Below are 19,174 nucleotides of genomic sequence, written 5' to 3'. Positions count from 1 at the left end.
GGGTCGCACATTAGCTGTTTACACCATTTTGTCTTCTTTCTTCATTGTAAACACCATTTGAGCAATAAATAAATATTTTAAGCGTGTTTTTATCATAATGAGCTAAACCCAACACTGGGACGACGGAGGAGGGTGAATTTCATACACGGGTAAATTTATTTTTTTCTTTTTTATGACTTTTGCATTAATTTAAAATTGAAATATGATTTGAATTAATTGGTTGTTATTTAATTTGATGATGTATGCTTAGCTTAGGTGTTTTGATACATCATGCTTAGGACTTACAATCAATGTTTTAAGAATCTATCTTGGCAAAATCAGAGTCTATGTTAATTTTAGGGCTTTTTAATAAAGTGGCCATGTTTTTGTAATGTATTTCACAAAATGACCGTTTTTTTGAATGTTTATATAAAGTGGCCGAGATTGACCTTTTCCATCCGTTTTTTTCAAAAAACTGTTAACAGTCGTTAAATACACGCGTGTCAGTTAACCTCCTTAGTAAAAGACAGTTTAACCCTCGGTGAGTCAGTCTGGATTGGTGAGTCAACTCGCCTGAGCCATATTCAAGCCTTATACTCTTCACCCGTGCACAGTCCTAGCATACATCTAAGCCATTTCCGTAGCTTCTCTGCAGCACAACAACACATTGTTTTGTTATCTTGGACCTGCAAGCCATTGCAATTTCATTTCATCTACACCGACACCTATAAGCTCCACTAAAACCACATCAACCTTCAATAACACCACAAACTCATATACTACAATTCCAACACCACCAGAACTACTTGATTTCTCTTCAGCCAAGACTCATTCAAACAAAGCCATCCTCTTACTCTCCTTCTCATCTTAACTGACATCGAACCTAGTTATAACACTAATGTCATCTCAGTTTCATCTTCCTGTAAGCAACAAGAGAAACAAATCAAACCCATTAATCCTTGCATTTTGTTGAACTTAGAACCCCTGCAACAACTTCATGATCACAACATGAGCCAACAGATGCAGCCACTTCTCATTTTCTCCCTGTAACAACCACCAATTGCAACTGCACCTGCAATTTCATTTCAGCAGCAACATCATCTTCTTAGCCAATCAACCACAACAACTCTTCTTCCTTTCTAAAAAACAACAACACCACATGAGTTATCATCTCAGCTCAAAACTACTCACAACTTGAGCTCAACTCAAGAAACTTTTCATAACCTGGTTATTGCTTGGTTAACAACTATCCATTTTACATCCTTGCCAGTGAATACCAACACCTTCTCATCATAAACTAAAGCAGCAGAACATCAAAATCTCTTAATACTTGTCAATTTGAATTCAAGAACAAACCCATTGCTTCAAATCTGTCACAGATACTCAACAACTACTTGAACTGCACTTCAAACCCTGATTTTTGTCAATCTCCCCAATTTCTTTCATGTCTTATATATATTCCATTTCACATCATCTCGACAAACCCTAACTTCCTGCATTTTTCTCTTCTTGATTTCTCTTCAGCCAAGACTCATTCTTCCTCTTTGTTCTTCTCTACATCGATGATTCAATCACAACTGCAAATTAAGTCAATTGATTAAACAAAAAAAAAAAAAAAGGAAAGAGCCCCAAACCCTAGAATTCAAACAATCGAAATCAATTGATTTCACCATCCAAACATGTGTTTTCATTAAAGACTAAGTTAATTAACGTGTGGGTTCTAAAATTCTTACCTGGATTTTGATTTCTTCATCCCCGATTTCAACTTCATCTTCGATTTGTACTTCAGCTTCGCTGCTGCATCCAGCAAAACCCTAAAAACTTCAAAATTGTCAAATATCACTAATAAACCATTCTTCTTCTTCTTCACTAATAACCACATCTTCGGTATTGACTGCTTGTGAGATCACTTCTATTTTCATCAATCATCCGAGTTCGACGAGAAGAATTGAGATACAGAGAGAGACAAACATAAACAAGAAGAAATGAATGAAAAGAAGAATCGATAACATAAGGGTGAGGATGTAGTGGTAATTTTAAGCCCCATGATTGACTAAGTCAGCTTGGTGGACCATTTTGGTGGGACCAGGTGTTATATCTAACAGAAAGGCCACTTTATAAAAGATTTAAATTTTTTGGCCGGTTTATTAAATATATGGTAGGAAGCTGGACACTTTGTTAAATTGCCCTTAATTTTATTGAGTTTTAATTGTCAAAGAATATATGAATGAACCTTGTGTCAGCCAAATCCTTAGTCCCAGTACCTCTCACCCATTGTTAATATTTTTGTATATATATTTTTATTAAATCTAAAAATTCCATTTCCTTCACAAGTCTGAAACGAATCCTATTTACTACAACCCCATCAAAAATCTTTAATCATTTTGGCGCCGCCGACGCGGATTTGTGCTTAGGTAGAATTTTTAGGTTTTTAATATTTTTTATTATTCCATTTGTTCTTTTTACGTCTCTTTGGTTATGTATTTGTATTACAGGTTTGAAGTTCGATACTAAAGACCTTGGAATCAAAGCTTAAAGCTAAAAGAGAAGGAAAAAAGACAAAGCAAAAAAATGAAGAAAAAAGAGAGAAAAAAAAAGAGAGAGATTTATTTATTTTTATTTTTTTAAGAGACTTTCCATTTTTTTTGTAATAATTATTATTATTTTTTGTATTTCTTTGGACTGGACTTTGGACAATTTATTTTAAATTTAAACCCTATGGAAGGCTTATATAAGAAATTTTTTTTAAAATATAAACTGTTTGCAGGGAAGGACGACGATTACAATATCGTCTCGGCTCCTCGGGTTCGCACACTGACACCGGAGTCAGTGGCCCGAGTCGACTACAACGGTTCTTCGCCCGTCTGGTACGGGAGGTAAACTTCTAAACACCCGCGAATCTCCTGTCAGCGGGTTTACTGTCTGCCTTAATGTGATTATTTGTTGAGGATTGAACCGGCTGCTTTAATTTCCTAGTAAAGGGTAAGAACTGGCCATATAAGATAAGGGTTCGGATTTCATCACCGTTCCCTTCTTGCCTGCCTTAGGAAAACGAAACCTAACGCGAACCCAAGCTTAAAATTTGATTAGAACGAGACCGAGAGGGTAACGAGCTTGGTAGGAAAATCTTTCGAAAAATATTGGTTACTCTTTTAAGCATACTTCAAAGTTCTTGATGGTTTCTGTAAGTTGAATGCGTGACTGCGCCGCCTTGTAATACCGGTGAGGCTTTGGGTATCAAAACTCCACTGAGCTTCCCTCGCCTCGATTCAACTTACATTAGCTCGGATTGATTCCAGAGGGGTGTGCTCAAATTGTAACGAATTCCTTTTCGAAGGAATAAAAGCTGGTCTAGAAAACAATCTAAGTGGAGCCATCATGCTTTTTGTTTGCTAGAAATCAGTAGGTTTGATTTGGTCGAGTCATCCTTGTTTGTGATTGTATAGAATTCCCTTGTAATTAAGAATGTCGAACTGGTATGATAAAAGCCAATAAAATGAGTATCGATCTGAATTTAAATATGGACATCATCATTTTTATGACCATGGTGGGAATAGTAGTTGGGAACGCCAACCTTTTCAAGGTTATGGTTCATACCATGGTGAGACCAATTACTATCCACACGCGAATTGGTCTTCCGAGCAAGAAAATCAGGAACACTGTAGTACTGGTTACTCTTTTTTGGAAACTAGTCCTGATTATGATATTTCTGAACCTGTTCCATCTCTAGAAGAGACCCAACAATGGATTGAAAGGATGTATAAACGTTTAGTTGCAATGAATAGTTCAAAAGAAGAGTGTACACGATATTCTGAGATGATAAACGAGAGTGGTGAACGTATAAGTGTTATGCTCAGTGAAATTCAGGCACGTCTAGAGGCAGAAAATGAACAGTTGGCTAATGCTGCTCGAAATAATCTAAATTTCCAAAATAGGGTTTCTAATTCTACCCTTGATATCAATAGTGAATATTTGCCTAATTTATAGGATGAGGCTAGAATAAAAGACACTACTTATTTAGATAAGGTTCAATCATCTTTGTACTATTATGATGATGAGGATAGTAGTAATGAAGAATCTGAAATATGTAGGCATAGTGATCAGGAATCTATTAATCCAATTGAGCTTTATAATGATTATATTATTTCTAGTTCAAATCCAAATAATTTTTATGATTATTCACCTATTCAAAAGGACGAGGATTTGATTAGGGATACCACCGTTTTAGATGATGTAGTTTTTCCTTTTGATTACGAAGCCGATAGTGGTTTAGAGGAACGGGTTTATTCCGAAAATGCTGTTTTAGAGTCTAGCGACTTAGAAACAATAGTATTAGATGAAGAAGATATACCCATAGAGATGAGTAAAGATGCACTACCTGATAATAAATTAGAAGAATCAATTGACCATTTTCAAGAATCTAATGATCCAGAAATTAGGGAGATTGTAACTAGTCTATCTAGAGACACTGAAAACTCTAAGTTTGGGGGTGATTATCACCTTCCTAGTGCCTTACCTTTAACTCTCAGAAAGTCCCTTCACTTAGGACTTGATATCTCTGCCTCGACAATTTTACAAGATTACCTTCATACTCGTTTTCCCGAACCTAATGATGTCCAGGAAGAAGTTTAGTCGGTAGAAACCCATCCTCTGGTTGATGTGGTTTTCCCAGGCTATGATCCCCAGATTGACTTTGTTTTCCCACCAAATAGTTTTCTTCCAACTGTGGGAACGTTTATATTCCAAATGTATCGAATATTAAGTTGTGAGACTAAACCTAAATGCTTTAGGAAATTAGAATCTGCACATTTGCTTAAGAATGACCACTACTCTCATTTTGGTCAATTATGTAAGTCAAATCTTATTGACTTAGAGGATCCTCAGTTATTTAGGTTATTATTGTGCGCTTCTAATATCATATTTGAGTTTTTCCAGACTCTAGGACCTAATGATTCGGATCCCACCTATGAAGAAACGCAACCAACGAAAATTTTCTATTTAGACCCTTTCATAGAACCTGAACCTGAACCACAATTAGATATAAATTTCTTAAACAACAAACTAAGTAAGGGCATGCTAGTCTTGTTCACTTTCTTGGTTCATTGCAGTTTCCTTTGGTCAGCTCTATTTAGTTTTGAAGACCCACAGTTATTTCGACTGTTATTTTATGGTTCGAGTTGACTAATCCTTTCCTAAGTCTGGCTGAAGACTTTAAACTTATCACTTCTTGGGAGGTATCCCATGCTCATGCAACACGGTAATATCTTTCCTTAACTCTTTCGCTTCAAATGGTAACAGTTTCTCCTTGTTCATGCTTTTAGTTTCATCTTTAGAACATTGAGGACAATGTTAGATTTAAGTTTGGGGGTATGGGAGAAACTTTTTAGTTGCAATTATTAAACTCCAGAGCCTAAAAATTTATGCTTATTAAGGATTGCACTAACTAATCTAAGTGGATGGAAGCATTTTGATTGTAGGAGTTGAGGAACCAATCTGATTAGATGGCAACATCTAAAGAGTCTATTCATAAAAGCACAGAGCTCAGTTGTTAGGAATAACATGATAGTTTCACCATATCTCGTTGAGTCCTTTTCACTTCTTTATTTTTGATGTTGTTTTCTTTTTAAATATGTTTCTAAGTGATTTGGTGGGGCTCACGATTCAAAAAGTTACCAATGCTAGGGTGAATTAGAGTGATTGAGATACCATGAAAAAAAAAAGAAAAAGAAATTGAGACCAGACCATTTGACCAAAAGGAATAAATTCAATAAAGTCGACCACTGGTACCCTTGTATATGCCAGTTGTGTTGATATTAGTCAGACTAGGATCTCAATCAATTAGGATAGGTTCATTTTGGCGGAGGCCTTCAGACAGATACGGGAAACGCCGTTCACTTAGTAAACATCAAAACCATCTATGTTTTTCTATATCCATCTTCTTGATCTATCCATGTGATTAGTTTTGACTCCGGATATTGATGTCCATAGTGCGACTATCTGAGTAGAGCTCTGTCACTTATATATGAATTTTAATATGCTTGAGTGCAAACTCGTGTACAACAATTGGAATTTCGCATCAGGGTACTTCCTCTTATAGTCAATAAGTATGCCAACCAAGGAGATTCTTTAGTGCCTTCCAAGGTTCTGCATAGATAATCTAGGGTCTGGAGTAATGGTTTTGTGGGCACACCTCTGGTAAACCCTCCGGAGATTAACTCGGTTTTATTTATTTTTTATTAGTTTTGCTCGAGGACTAGCAAATAATAAGTTTGGGGGTATTTGATAGACACATTTTTGTGTCTAATTTGTCCTCAATGTCCGTATTGTTGGAACTCTATTTTTGTACTAATATTATGTTTTTATGTATTTTTAGGAAATAAACATTTTTGGAAAATTCGGCTCGAAAAGTTGATTTTGGCACCCGGAGGACAAGTGTTATCCGGACTCTCGCTTTTTGGATAAGGGGTAACCTAATTACTAAGGGGCACCCCCAGGTCACCCCCAAGGCAGCTGCTATTCGCACCCCTACTCTGGATAGGGGGATACCAGTTTCTTCCCCATTTGAACCGAGTTTTGGCGGGAAAAATAGTTCTTCACCTGCGTAATTGTTGAAGCAAATTTTGGACGTGATATAAGGAGATTCAAGGGCTAGTTTTCATTGGGTTGGACCTGTTATAGCTTAACAGGGATGGTATGGATGTTCGAATCGAGTTATTTGGGCTGGATAATCGTGGGATGCAAAACAGGGAAGATATTCTCAAAACAGGGAAGATATTCTACTCTCGGAATTTTTGGATGGAAGATACGTGCATGGGTCAACTGTATTGGTTGGAAGCAAATTCTACAGCTCAGAGAAGACGTGTGAAAGAGATAAACCAGGAAACAAATCCCGTAACAAGTCATAAGAATAAAAAAAATATATCGGAAATATTCTCTTCACTGCCGGATTATATTGAAGTTATTACAAAGATTTGGTCGACCTGTTGAGTATAAATAGGTTGCTGTGGTTGAGGAGAAGGGTGTCGAGAGTTTTGGGTCGATAGGCTCAGGAGCGAGAAATCAAGAGTTGATGAAACTCTGTTTCTGCTGCTGCTGATGATGAAGAACACCAAAAACACGAAGAACAGACTCGCTGGGACAGTCGTTTATCAACAGTGAAACAGACTCACAAGCGGGGGTCGTAGGTGTGGGTCTTAGAACCACAACGACAATAGCACTTCTCTTTTATCGTTCTTTTGTGACGCTTCCTGTGGGTCGCACATTAGCTGTTTACACTATTTTCTCTTCTTCTCTTCATTGTAAACACCATTTTGGCAATAAATAAATATTTTGAGCGTGTTTTTATCATGATGAGCTAAACCCAACACTGGGACGACGGAGGAGGGTGAATTTCATACACGGGTAAATTTATTTTTTTCTTTTTTATGACTTTTGCATTAATTTAAAATTGAAATATGATTTGAATTAATTGGTTGTTATTTAATTTGATGATGTATGCTTAGCTTAGGTGTTTTGATACATCATGCTTAGGACTTACAATCAATGTTTTAAGAATCTATCTTGGCAAAATCAGAGTCTATGTTAATTTTATTGAGTTTTAATTGTCAAAGAATATATGAACGAACCTTGTGTAGTGAATTCAGCCAAATCCTTAGTCCCAATAACTCTCACCCATTGTTAATATTTTTGTATATATATTTTTATTAAATCTAAAAATTCCATTTCCTTCACAAGTCTGAAACGAATCCTATTTACTACAACCCCATCAAAAATCTTTAATCACTTGGCGCAGAGATGTGGCTGGCACGGCATGCCATTGGCACATGTGGCATGGTTGACATGCTTTGGAGGGATATGTGGATGGCACGACATGCCATTGGCACATGTGGTGCGACTTGGCATGGTTGGCATGCCTTGGCGCGGAGATGTTGCTGTCACGGAATGCCATTGGCACATGTGGCATTGTTGGCATGCCTTGGAGCGGAAGTGTGGCTGGCACGGCATGCCATTGACACATGTGGTGCGACTGTCATGGTTGGCATGCCTTGGCGCGGAGATGTGGCTGGAACGGCATGCCATTGGCATATGTGGTGCGGCTGCCATTCCTTGGCACAGAGATGTGGCTAGGACGACATGACATTGGCACATGTGGTGCGGCTGGCATGGTTGGCATGCCTTGGCGCGAAGATGTGGAATTAGGGTTTAGCGTGTTGAAACCCTAATTAAGTATGCAGTATGTGTGATTGGCACGCTTGGCTAGCAGGCGCGGTTGGCATGTGCGGAGATGATGTCATCCAGTACTGAGTGTTCAGCCGTGGAGTATAGCACACATATATATATATAAAAAGGTACCCCGGTAATTTTACGTAGGCGTGTTTGAATGGTTCAATAAATGTGTTAGTGGTGGTAGTGGCGTCATGTCAGATGCAAGGTTTTACGATACTAACCCTAGGTTAAAAACCACCATCAACATTAAGTCCCATGCTTAGCTCGGAATAGGGCATTGTTGCGAGTTAAGCATGAGATGGTGACAGACGAGGAAAAAAACGAAACGCAAGTCATGAAAAATGGTCAGGAATATTCGTCTAACCTTTTTCGAGAAATAAGGAGAATCCATGATCCTTGCATTTGGCGGCTTTGCATAAATTCTGCTCGTGGCACTGCAGGTTAGGACGCGCAGTGGTAGAGACGATTGATGGCTGGGATGCAGACTGTTGGTATCGGTTTGGAAGGGAGCCGTTAACATTGGTCGGCTTGGAATAGAGCCGCTTGTGTTGCGCGACTTGGAGTGGAGCTATTCCTCGGAAGGATGACGACTGTATTCAGTTATGTGGAAGGATAACGACCGGCTTCAGTTCCGTGGAATGATGGCAACTTTGTCTAAATTAGGGTTTGGCATGCCGAAACCCTAATTAGCGCCCTTTACTAGAATCTCTATAGAATTCTCGTACGGACTCGAATTTTGACAGTCCGAGCCTCCATTTTGAACGGAAAAGAATTTTCTATCTCTCTGAAAGGGAATATTTTGGTTTTGAGCTCGTTCGGGAGGTGAAAACAGCTCGACTGTAAAATTCAGGAAGAATTTCATGAGGAATGTTGCGGGCCCGAGGTGGCATAGTCGCGCCCAGTCACCTATTCCCGTTCATGGAGAAATAAGGAATCTTCATTCTGTTCAAACTCTAGAAACTCTGTCCGCATGAAAAGATGTATCGACCCTCTTCTGTTGCTCGTCTGGATCTGTGCTTTCGTCTAATGAGCATCCCCCATTTTGTGACATGTGTTGATGTCTCGAGTGTTTTCATGGAAAACATGTAGCATGTTGTTGTTGTTTGGAAAGTTGAGCTTGGGAGACTTCACGGCTCGTTGGTGACCCTCGACGGTCGAGATTTTGCATCTTGAGAGGAAGGGTAGCCGTTGATTATTGCAACCCTTCGTCTGGCAGCCAGCGGCATGAAAGCATAGACGTCATGGATTTGGTATAGTTTAGGCGTGGCCAAGCTAGGATTTTGGCATAGTTTAGGCGCGGCCAAAAACTAGGGTTTGGCGTTGGTCCAAAGGTTTCCGCGCGTTAGCTGGCGACCTTGGACGGCTAAGATATGCATCTCAGATGGAAGCGTGGACGTTTATTGTTGCAAACCTTTGTTATGGAAGACAGCGGCATGAAGGAATGGACGGCATGGCTTTGTCACGGTTTAGGCGTGGCCAAACCTGGATTTTGGCATAGTTTAGGCTCGGAAAAAAACTAGGGTTTTGGCATAGTTTGGGCACGGCCAAAATTAGGACTTGGCGTTGGGCCAAAGGTTGCCGCACGTTAGCTGGCGACCTTGGACGTCTAAGATCTGCATCTCATATGGAAGGGTGGTCGTTGATTGTCGCAACCCTTTGTTTTGGCAGCCAGCAACATGAAGGAATGACTAGCATGGGTTTGGAACGGTTTAGGCGTGGCCGCACCTGGATTTTGGCATAGTTTGGGCGCGACCAAAATTAGGGCTTGGTGTTGGGCTAAAGGTTACCGCGTGTTAGCTGGCGACCTTGGACGTCTAAGATCTGTATCTTATACGGAAGGGTGGCCATTGATTGTTGCAACCATTCATTTGGCATCCAGCGGCATGTGGTAGGGCCTACATGGCTTTGGCACAGTGGTTCGGCTGGCATGGTTAGCATGCCTTGGCGCGGAGATGTGGATGGAATGGCATGTCTTTGGAACATGTGGCATGGTTGGCGTGAAGATGTGGCTGGGACGGCATGCCATTGGCACATGTGGTGCGTCTGGCATGGTTGGCATGCCTTGGCGCGGAGATGTGGATAACACGACATGTCATTGGCACATGTGGCATGGTTGGCATGCCTTGGCGCGGAGGTGTGGCTGGAACGACATGCCATTGGAACTTGTGGTGCGACTGGCATAGTTGGCACGCCTTGGCGCAGATATGTGGCTGGCACGACATGCAATTGGCACATGTGGCATGGTTGGCATGCCTTGGCACGGAGATGTGGCCGGCACAGCATGCCATTGACACATGTGGTGCGGTTGGCATGGTTGGCATGCCTTGGAGCGGAGATGTCGCTGGTACGGCATGACATTGGAACATGTGGTGCGGTGGCATGCCTTGGCGCGCAGATGTGGCTAGCACGACATGCCATTGGCACATGTGGTGCGACTGGAATGGTTGGAATCCTTGGCGCGGATATGTGGCCGGCATGTCATGCCATTGGCACATATGGTGCGGCTGGCACGGTTGGGATGCCTTGGCGCGGATATGTGGCTGGCATGACATGCCATTGGCACATGTGGTGCGGCTGGCATGATTGGCATGCCTTGGCGAAGAGATGGGAATAAGGGTTTTGCGTGTTGAAACCCTAATTAAGTATGTGGTATGTGTGATTGGAACGCTTGGCTAGCATGTGCGTATGGCATGTGCGGAGTTGTTGCCAGCCGCACCACTGTGCCAAAGCCATGCGGCCCCACCAGCATGCCGCTGGCCGCCAAGCGAAGGGTTGCAACAATAAACGACTACCATTCCATTTGAGATGCAGATCTCAGCCGTACAAGCTCGCCCCCTAACACATGGCAACTTTCGGTCCAAGGCCAAACATCACAGTTTATGCCAAAACCCTAAATTTGTCCGTGCCTAAAACATGCCAAAGCCATGCGTCCCTACCACCATGCCGCTGGGTGCCAAACGAAGGGTTGCACAATCAACGACTATCCTTCCATCTGAGATGCATATCTCAACCGTCCAAGTTCGCCACCTAACGCATGACAACTTCCGGCCCAAGGCCAAACATCACGGTTTTGCCAAAACCCTAATTTTGGCCGCGCCTAAAATATGCCAAAGCCATGCCGGCCCTACCACATGACGCTGTATGCCAAACGAAGGGTTGCAACAATCAACGACTACCCTTCCATCTGAGATGCATATCTCAGCTGTCCAAGTTCGCCACCTAACGCATGGAAACTTCCGGCCCAAGGAAAAACATCACGGTTTTGCCAAAACCCTAATTTTGGCCTAAAAGATGCCAAAGCCATGTCGGCCCTACCACATGTCGCTGGCTTCCAAACGAAGGGTTACAACAATCAACGGCTACCCTTCCATCTGAGATGCATATCTCAGCCATCCAAGTTCACCACGTAATGCATGGAAACTTCCGGCCCATGAAACATCGCGGTTTTGCCAAAACCTTAATTTTGGTCGCGCCTGAAAGATGCCAAATCCATGCCGGCCCTACCACATGCCGCTGGCTTCCAAATGAAGGGTTGCAACAATCAACGGCCACCCTTACTCCTGAGGTACGAATTTCAGCCATACAAACTTGCCACCAAACGATTTTTGGCAATCTATTGGCCACGATGCCAAAACCCTAATTTGGCCGTGCCAAGAGCATGCAAGCGCTGCAACCATGTCACTGGTTTCCAAACAAAGGGTTGCAAAAATCTACGGCTAACCTTCCTCTTGAGATGAAGATCTCATCCGTACAAACCTGCCACCAAACGACTCGTGGCAATGTCTTGGCTGCGATGCTAACTACTGGTTACGGCACCAACCTGGATACGATGCCTATTCTTTGGTAACGGCACCAACTTGGCTACAAACGCCAAATACTTTTTTCATGCCACACGTAGAAACATGATACACGTTTTCCACGAAAACACTCGAGACATCAAAACATGTCACAAACTGGGGGATGCTCATTAGGGTATTGGTCTTGCGGTTTACAGCGTGCGGTGTACACTACGCTCGTTACAGGAAAGTGTCATAAGGGTGAGGCGGTTAGTAAATACAAGAAGTAATGGTGAAACATTTCCTTCATTATGGAAACATCAATTCCAGGCATTACCCATTACCATTTTCTTTCATTTACTCAACCGTTTCCACTTCTTACGAGACAAGGGTACGTTTCGTCGTGACTTGTATAAATAGGTCTCACCTATTTCCACCAAAGACAGGTTTTTGGTCAGGATGATACAACACTCAGAAATCACTTGTTATCTTTCCCATCTGTTAGTTTTCCACTTTCTGATACAAGTCGCCAAACAACTACTCTTCCCGAATCAACAATTATGGTCTGAACACTCTCTTCGCTTCCCTCCCTAGACCAACCCTTCTCCTTCACTTTGTGACCGAATCAAGTCTGGAACTGCCATTTCTTGGTTTAGGACGGATTTGTACAGATTGATATCTCGAATCAAAGTACTCCCTTGCAGTACAATGTTTAGGCTTTAGACTCGTTTCTTACACACATACTCGAAATTACCAAAATCAGCAGAAACTGTTTTCACCCTCAAACAGAAGGGAGTACCGTTTGTTTGAGATTCTAAGTGCGAGGACGCTTTTCATGAGCTTAAGACTAAGCTTACTTCGACACCAGTTTTGTCCTTACCTGAAGAAGGAAAGGAGCTAGTGGTTTGCACAGATGCCTCATTTATGGGATTAAGATGTGTTTTGATGCAGGAAGGTAAGATTATTGCTTATGCATCTAGGAAATTGCGTGTCCATGAGAATAATTATCCAACCCATGACTTGGAGTTGGCAACGGTATTTTTCTATGAAATTGTGGCGCCATTACTTGTGTGGAGAGAGATTTGAGCTTTTCACTGATCATAAGAGACTCAATTATTTTTTTCCCCTGAAGGATTTGAATATGAAATAACGTCGATGGATGAAGCTCATCATTTTGGATTACAATATCACCCTGGTAAGGCCAATGTTTTAGTTGATGCCTTGAGTCGAAAACCAAGGGGTTTGTTAGCTTCCATGATGGTGGAAGAGTAGAGTATGTTGGAGACGGTTGCTGAGTTTGACTTAAACGTCAAGAATTCTTCTACTTCCCAAGCATTTTTGGGAAATCTTGCGGTGCAACTTTCACTTATTTGTCGTATTATTCAGGCTCAATCCAGGGATGAATGCGTCGAAGCTACTTTGAGCTGAAGACTTAAGTGAAGATTTTTGATAAAAGGATAAATGGTGGGCTTCGACTTCGAGGTCAGTTATGTGTACCCGTGGACGCGCAGTTGAGACATGAGGTGTTATATGAAGCTCATCGTAGTCCTGGGGCTCCAAAAATGTATAAGGACTTGCGTAGATAGCTTTGGTGGAAAAGTATGAAGCGAGAGATTGCAGAATACGTTTCTAAATGCCGAACTTGTCAGCAAGTTAAGATTGAACACCAAAATCCAGTCGGAGAATTACAACCACTCCCAATACCTGAATGAAAATAAGATAATATTTCCATGGATTTTTTAGTTGGACTACCAAGATAAAAGAGAGTATATGACTCTATTTGGATAATAGTGGATCGATTGACTAAGTTGACACAGTTATTACCAGTACATACTACTTACGACGTGGATAGATTATGCAAGCTCTATGTAGTGAGGATTGTGGTATTGCATGGAATGTCGGTCTCAATTGCTTATGATAGGGGTGTTCAATTCAAATCTAAATTTTGGAGAGGATTTTAACAAGTTATGGGTTCAGAGTTTGATATGAGTACTTTTTTTCATCCTCAGACTGATGGTTAGACAAAGAGAGTTAATCAAATATTGGAAGATATGCTTTGAGCGTGTGTGTTATATTTCCAAGGAAATTGGGATAAATACTTACCGTGGGCAGAATTTTCCTACAATAATAATTATCAGTCGAGCATTATCATAGATCCTTTTATAGATCTTTATGGAAGATTGTGGGTAGAAGTAGGTGAAAAGATATTTTTGGGACCCGATTTGGTACAGCTAACTACAAAAAAAAATCATAGTGGTTAGGGATTGCCTTCGTAAAGCCCAGAATAGATAGAAAAGTTATGCAGATAGGAATCGACGACCATTATCGTTAGAAGTTGGAGATGAGGTTCTATTTAAGGTGTCTCCTATGAAACGAGTAATGAGGTTTGGGAAGAAGTGGAAATTGACTCCTAGGTTTATATGACCTTTCCCTATAACTAAAAAGATTAGAAAAGTGACATACCATTTGGAGTTACCACCTCAGTTATCTGGAGTGCACAACGTATTTCATGTTTCTATGCTATGTAGACACTTAAGGGATGAGGAGTAAGATCAACAGGAAAATGTTAGTGAGTTGGTTGTGAAACCGGATGCCGCCTATGAATGTAACTCGTGAATTTTGTGGCTTATACTAGAACCATTTTACATATTCTCTGATCTGTTTGGTAATTTGATTCGTTTGTAATTTTGTCTAACTTTCCTTATTGATTTTAACGTGTGTCCAATGGGGATGGGTACATGAGGTTTCTTTAATTTATGACACAGTGAACATGGTCGAAAATAATATATTTAACCTAGATTTTTGTTATCATTTGATCTTTAGCTCATTAAATAAGTAACTGTTGCTAAGAGGATGATTGTTAAATTATCGTTTTGTTCTACTTTAAACATTCAATCGTTCTGCTTTCACGTTTTAGTAAATCTAGATATTAATTATGTCTCTCTAGTTTAGTAATTTGCGTCCTGCAAGTGGTATAAGAGAGTTGAGGCTTATTTATGTCACAAGCTGGTGAGTATTGACGACTATGGATGCGAGTATCGACGGCCTGCAAGTGGTACAACAATTATTTTCAAAGTATAGTGCAGGCTAAGCACTTAATGTAAGTATATATGTATATCTTGGGTTTTGGAATATCTTTGAGATCCATCGAATAGGAAGAGCAATGGATGTGGTTGGAGATGAAGGTCAAAGAGGAAAACCCATGATGAATACTCGTCTTGTTTGATGTCTAAGAGAATAGGGATTAGATTTTTGATGTTGTTAACAGCAAAAGCCGGGTGAAGAGTTTTCTTCTCACCTGCAGATGTTGATGTAGATATTGAAAAACAGTTAGATGCCCTATGTCATCAATGAATGGTCGCCACCATGACCAAGAATCTCATGCTTACCGTTCTCAAGAAAGGAAAACTGCGAAGGAACTTTGGGATCATCTTAATACCCTGTTTCAAGACAACAAAGGTAGCCGTGCTGCAAATCTTGAAAGTAAGTTTGTGAATCTCAAATTTTCTGATTGTGCTAGTGTTGATGACTATTGTGACAAGCTTAAATCATTGTCCGATCGATTGCATGATCTTGATTTTCCCATGAATGATAAGCGATTGGTTATCCAACTGGTAAATGGACTTCCGGAGGAATACAAACTGTAGCCTCCTTTATACAGCAATCCATGCCGACATTTGATGTTGCACGATCACAACTTCGCACTGAAGAAATCCGACACGCTCAACACTCTCTTACACCTGCACCAACTTCCCTTGCTGCTGCTGCATCCCATATGGATCGCAACACACCTCGTCCTCATCATCCGGGAAAACGTGGAAAGTCTCAGTTCAACGACCGACGCCCTGGATCTGGTTCGACTACACCTTCAGCTGGAAACCCTTCATTACTTCCTACACCGTCAGGTTACCGTCCGTCTCTGCCTGCTTCTTCACCGGCATACCCTCCCCACTGGACACCATACTGGGATGTTCCACCTTTCCCGTACCCGACGATGTCTCCCTAGCAGTCTTTCGATCCACATCGCAGGCAGCCCACTGCCAACTCCCGCAACAGTCAACAACGTGGTCGTTCTCCTACTACTGGACGTGGTCAAGCCTATATCACTCCTACCACCGAGTTACTGCATCCTACAAACATAGCTGAAGCATACATCTCTATGCATCTACAACTTCATGATGACAACTTCTATATGGATACCGGTGCTACCTCGCATTTTACTGCTGATTCAGGATTTGAGTTCGAAGAAGGCTATCCTTCGATGTGATAGTACTGGGGAGCTCTACCCTATCACCAACTCTGCCGTGCCATCTCTCCAATCGTCACAGCCCTCACTTATTTCTCTTACTGTCTATTCACCAGATATTTGGCATAGCCGCCTTGGCCACCACGGCAAGGCTGTTTTAGATGTCTTACATACCAATAATTCTATTCACTGTATTAAGAATCATTCTTCAGAACTTTGTCATTCATGTCAAGTTAGTAAACATGTTTTATTGAGATTTTATGAAAAAAAAATCCAAAACCTAAGAGTATATATTTTTAATATATGCTAGTGTCCAAGTGGATTTTCCTAAGTGGAATTTGTGGTGATTAAGTTTTGGAGTTTACTGTAGGTGTTCAACACAAGCTTAGAGTGCGACACCTAATTAGTCAAACAAAGAATGATTTGTATAACCTGATGGTGCAAGAGGCTCGCGACTATTATTAGTGCACATTTTGTTCTTTTGTTGGTTAGAGTTTATTTTTAGTAAAGTTCCCTGTAAACTAATTCTCACTACGAGAATTACATATTGGGTATTGACTGACATGAGTTGTATTTACTGTGCATAGATTTACGACTGGGTGTTGGTGTAGTATTGACAGTCTGGCTGTTAAGATGACCAAGTCATTTGAATCACTAATGGTATTTTTTATGCCTAGAGGCTTTATGTAGGTCTCTAAACCGGTGATCTTTTATCTCATTTGGTAAAAATTATAATGAGATAGGGAATGCATTTCCAGGTACAATAATATACCAGTATGTATATTATGAACGATTCGTTGCGGATGGATTCTGAACTTGATTTAGGGTTATTGCGGACGTGTCTTGATATAGCATTACGGTTGGGGTTTGATATGTGAGGAGATGGGATTTATATTGACAGTGGTAGTTTGAATTGGGAGAAACTTCAGATTTTTAATTCGGTGTTAACTACTAGTAACGAGCTATAATAGTTTATTATTTTATTTTTTCCTTGTGACATGCTTGGCTTGTGATTTATTTGTATATCCTTTTTATATCTTTGGTGACTCGGGGATTGAGTGATATTGCTTGAAGTTTAACTCATGTTGATTATATTTTTTAGGTGTTGTTAGGGATCGTGAAGGAGTTTGATCGATTCCAGTGTCGGTGGATATTCTGAAGATATCTAATTGAGGGTGGACATCTATGCTTCTTTTATTATTTATTTTTGTTATGTAGGCGTGAGGCAGTGAGATATTTTTTTTTGGGTAGACTTCATTATTATTTTTTGTTGGTAGACGTTATTTAAGGATGGATTATATTGTTGAAGTCAAAAATACCATAACTACTCGACATCGTTATTTTGTCAAGAAATAAAATTCACTTCTTTATATTCAATTGTAATGGGTTATGTACCCCTTTGCAGTAAATTAACAACATATTTTCTATTTAATCATCGGCCATGATTATATAGAAAGTAGGGTCATTATATGATCATTAGAGGCTTTATTAAACGCAGGAACATAAAACTTTTCTACAATACACTATGGAAAATCATGATCATGACCTACAACAGGTAAAGAGAAAATAAACAATAATCCTAGCAGAGTCACTAAAGTTCTAATGGCGGAGCTGGAAAATAAAGGTAGGGGTGGCTTGAATGCTAATTAAATCTGTAGGGGTGGCTTAAGTCTATGATTTAGGCATGATTTTTTTTTCAACCTTATAAACCATGATAAAATATTGTGTTTTGCTGGACTTTGGGCTGGCTTAAGACAGCCCAAGTCTATATATATAGTTCCGCCTCTCACTAAAGACCATCCCCTACAAATCTTTATCTTCGCGATTTGTTTATAAAATTCAAAAATGGTTTCCCATCAACAGAATAATTCCAATTCTTGGATTCTTTTTTATCTTCATCCATTTTTTTTTAGAGTTCCTGGTTGATTGTGCAGTGCTGCATAAACATGTAGCTAGGGAAAAAATTGGATTACATTACCGCTCGAGTCCAGATGCAAGGGCTTGGGGGTATTCATTACCAACCAGGGTGGTATGAATGTTGAAAATATGATCCGAATTGAAAATTTAATCATGACGCATCTCTATTTGGTGTGTGATTGTAAAAATTAATCATGACGCATCTCTAATTGCTGGCCCTAAGACTTCAGTTGTCAGTCGCCGATTTGGATTATGGAATGCAGCTACATGTCTGTTTCACTGTTTTGTTTTTACTAAAAGTAAAGCATTACCGACCTAAGAATACAGCAAGACCACAAATCTTGGGCCAGCTTCACCCTGCATTTGTCGTAGACTCGTAAGCATTTCCTGCATTCAACATGGGCTTCTCAATCCCGTTTTAGCAAGCAACTTGGTGACATTCATAACACGGCATCAATGATTGTTGTGTGAAGTTAAAATGTCCAGATGCTTGATTAAATCTAAATAAATAGTTCGTGTAGTTGTTATTGTTTAGTCCCTAAGATCATATTAAATCTAAACATGTGCATCTGTAAAAATAAATTTAAGTTATTATCCAAACTACACAATAAAATGGACCATGGTACTGAAGTTTGCAGAATACTCAACATAGTATCATAATAAGGCTATTTGACCATGGTACTCAAGTTTGTAGAATATGTAAGGAAACGTGGGTTTCCTAGTTTAGGTTAAATTCTTAGTTTGAGTTAATTACCATATTAAGATGGGATACCTAAATTGATCATGGTTTCCTAATATGAGTCGGTTTCCTAATCCAAGGAGGCCAAGACTTGGGAACCAAGTTTGGGACTCCTATATAATTAAGGAGCTCTAGGCTAAGTATTCTAGTCATGCAATCCTCAATGTAAATCTCGTAGAGATGTGAGGGATTCATCCCACCTATTGAGGTGGTTATGTGAGAGACCTAATGGTGGAAGGAGTACATCATTATGGTGTTTATGGGATACTTATCGATGTTGGAAGATATGTC

General features: G+C 40.3%; 1 protein-coding gene across 1 annotated transcript; it reads left to right on the top strand.

Annotated features, from left to right (window-relative positions):
* The first annotated feature begins 15,648 nt into the window (after positions 1 to 15,648).
* LOC113359069 lies at positions 15,649 to 16,248 on the top strand. Its single transcript, XM_026602761.1, has 2 exons — positions 15,649 to 15,965; positions 16,011 to 16,248. The coding sequence occupies exons 1-2, from the start codon at positions 15,649 to 15,651 to the stop codon at positions 16,246 to 16,248; spliced, it is 555 nt and encodes a 184-aa protein (XP_026458546.1).
* The last annotated feature ends 2,926 nt before the right edge of the window (positions 16,249 to 19,174 follow it).

Source organism: Papaver somniferum, chromosome 3 (genome assembly GCF_003573695.1).
Source record: "Papaver somniferum cultivar HN1 chromosome 3, ASM357369v1, whole genome shotgun sequence".
NCBI classification, from domain to species: domain Eukaryota; kingdom Viridiplantae; phylum Streptophyta; class Magnoliopsida; order Ranunculales; family Papaveraceae; genus Papaver; species Papaver somniferum.
Note: the sequence above shows the minus strand (reverse complement) of the source record. Positions and strands in the feature narration are given on the sequence as shown.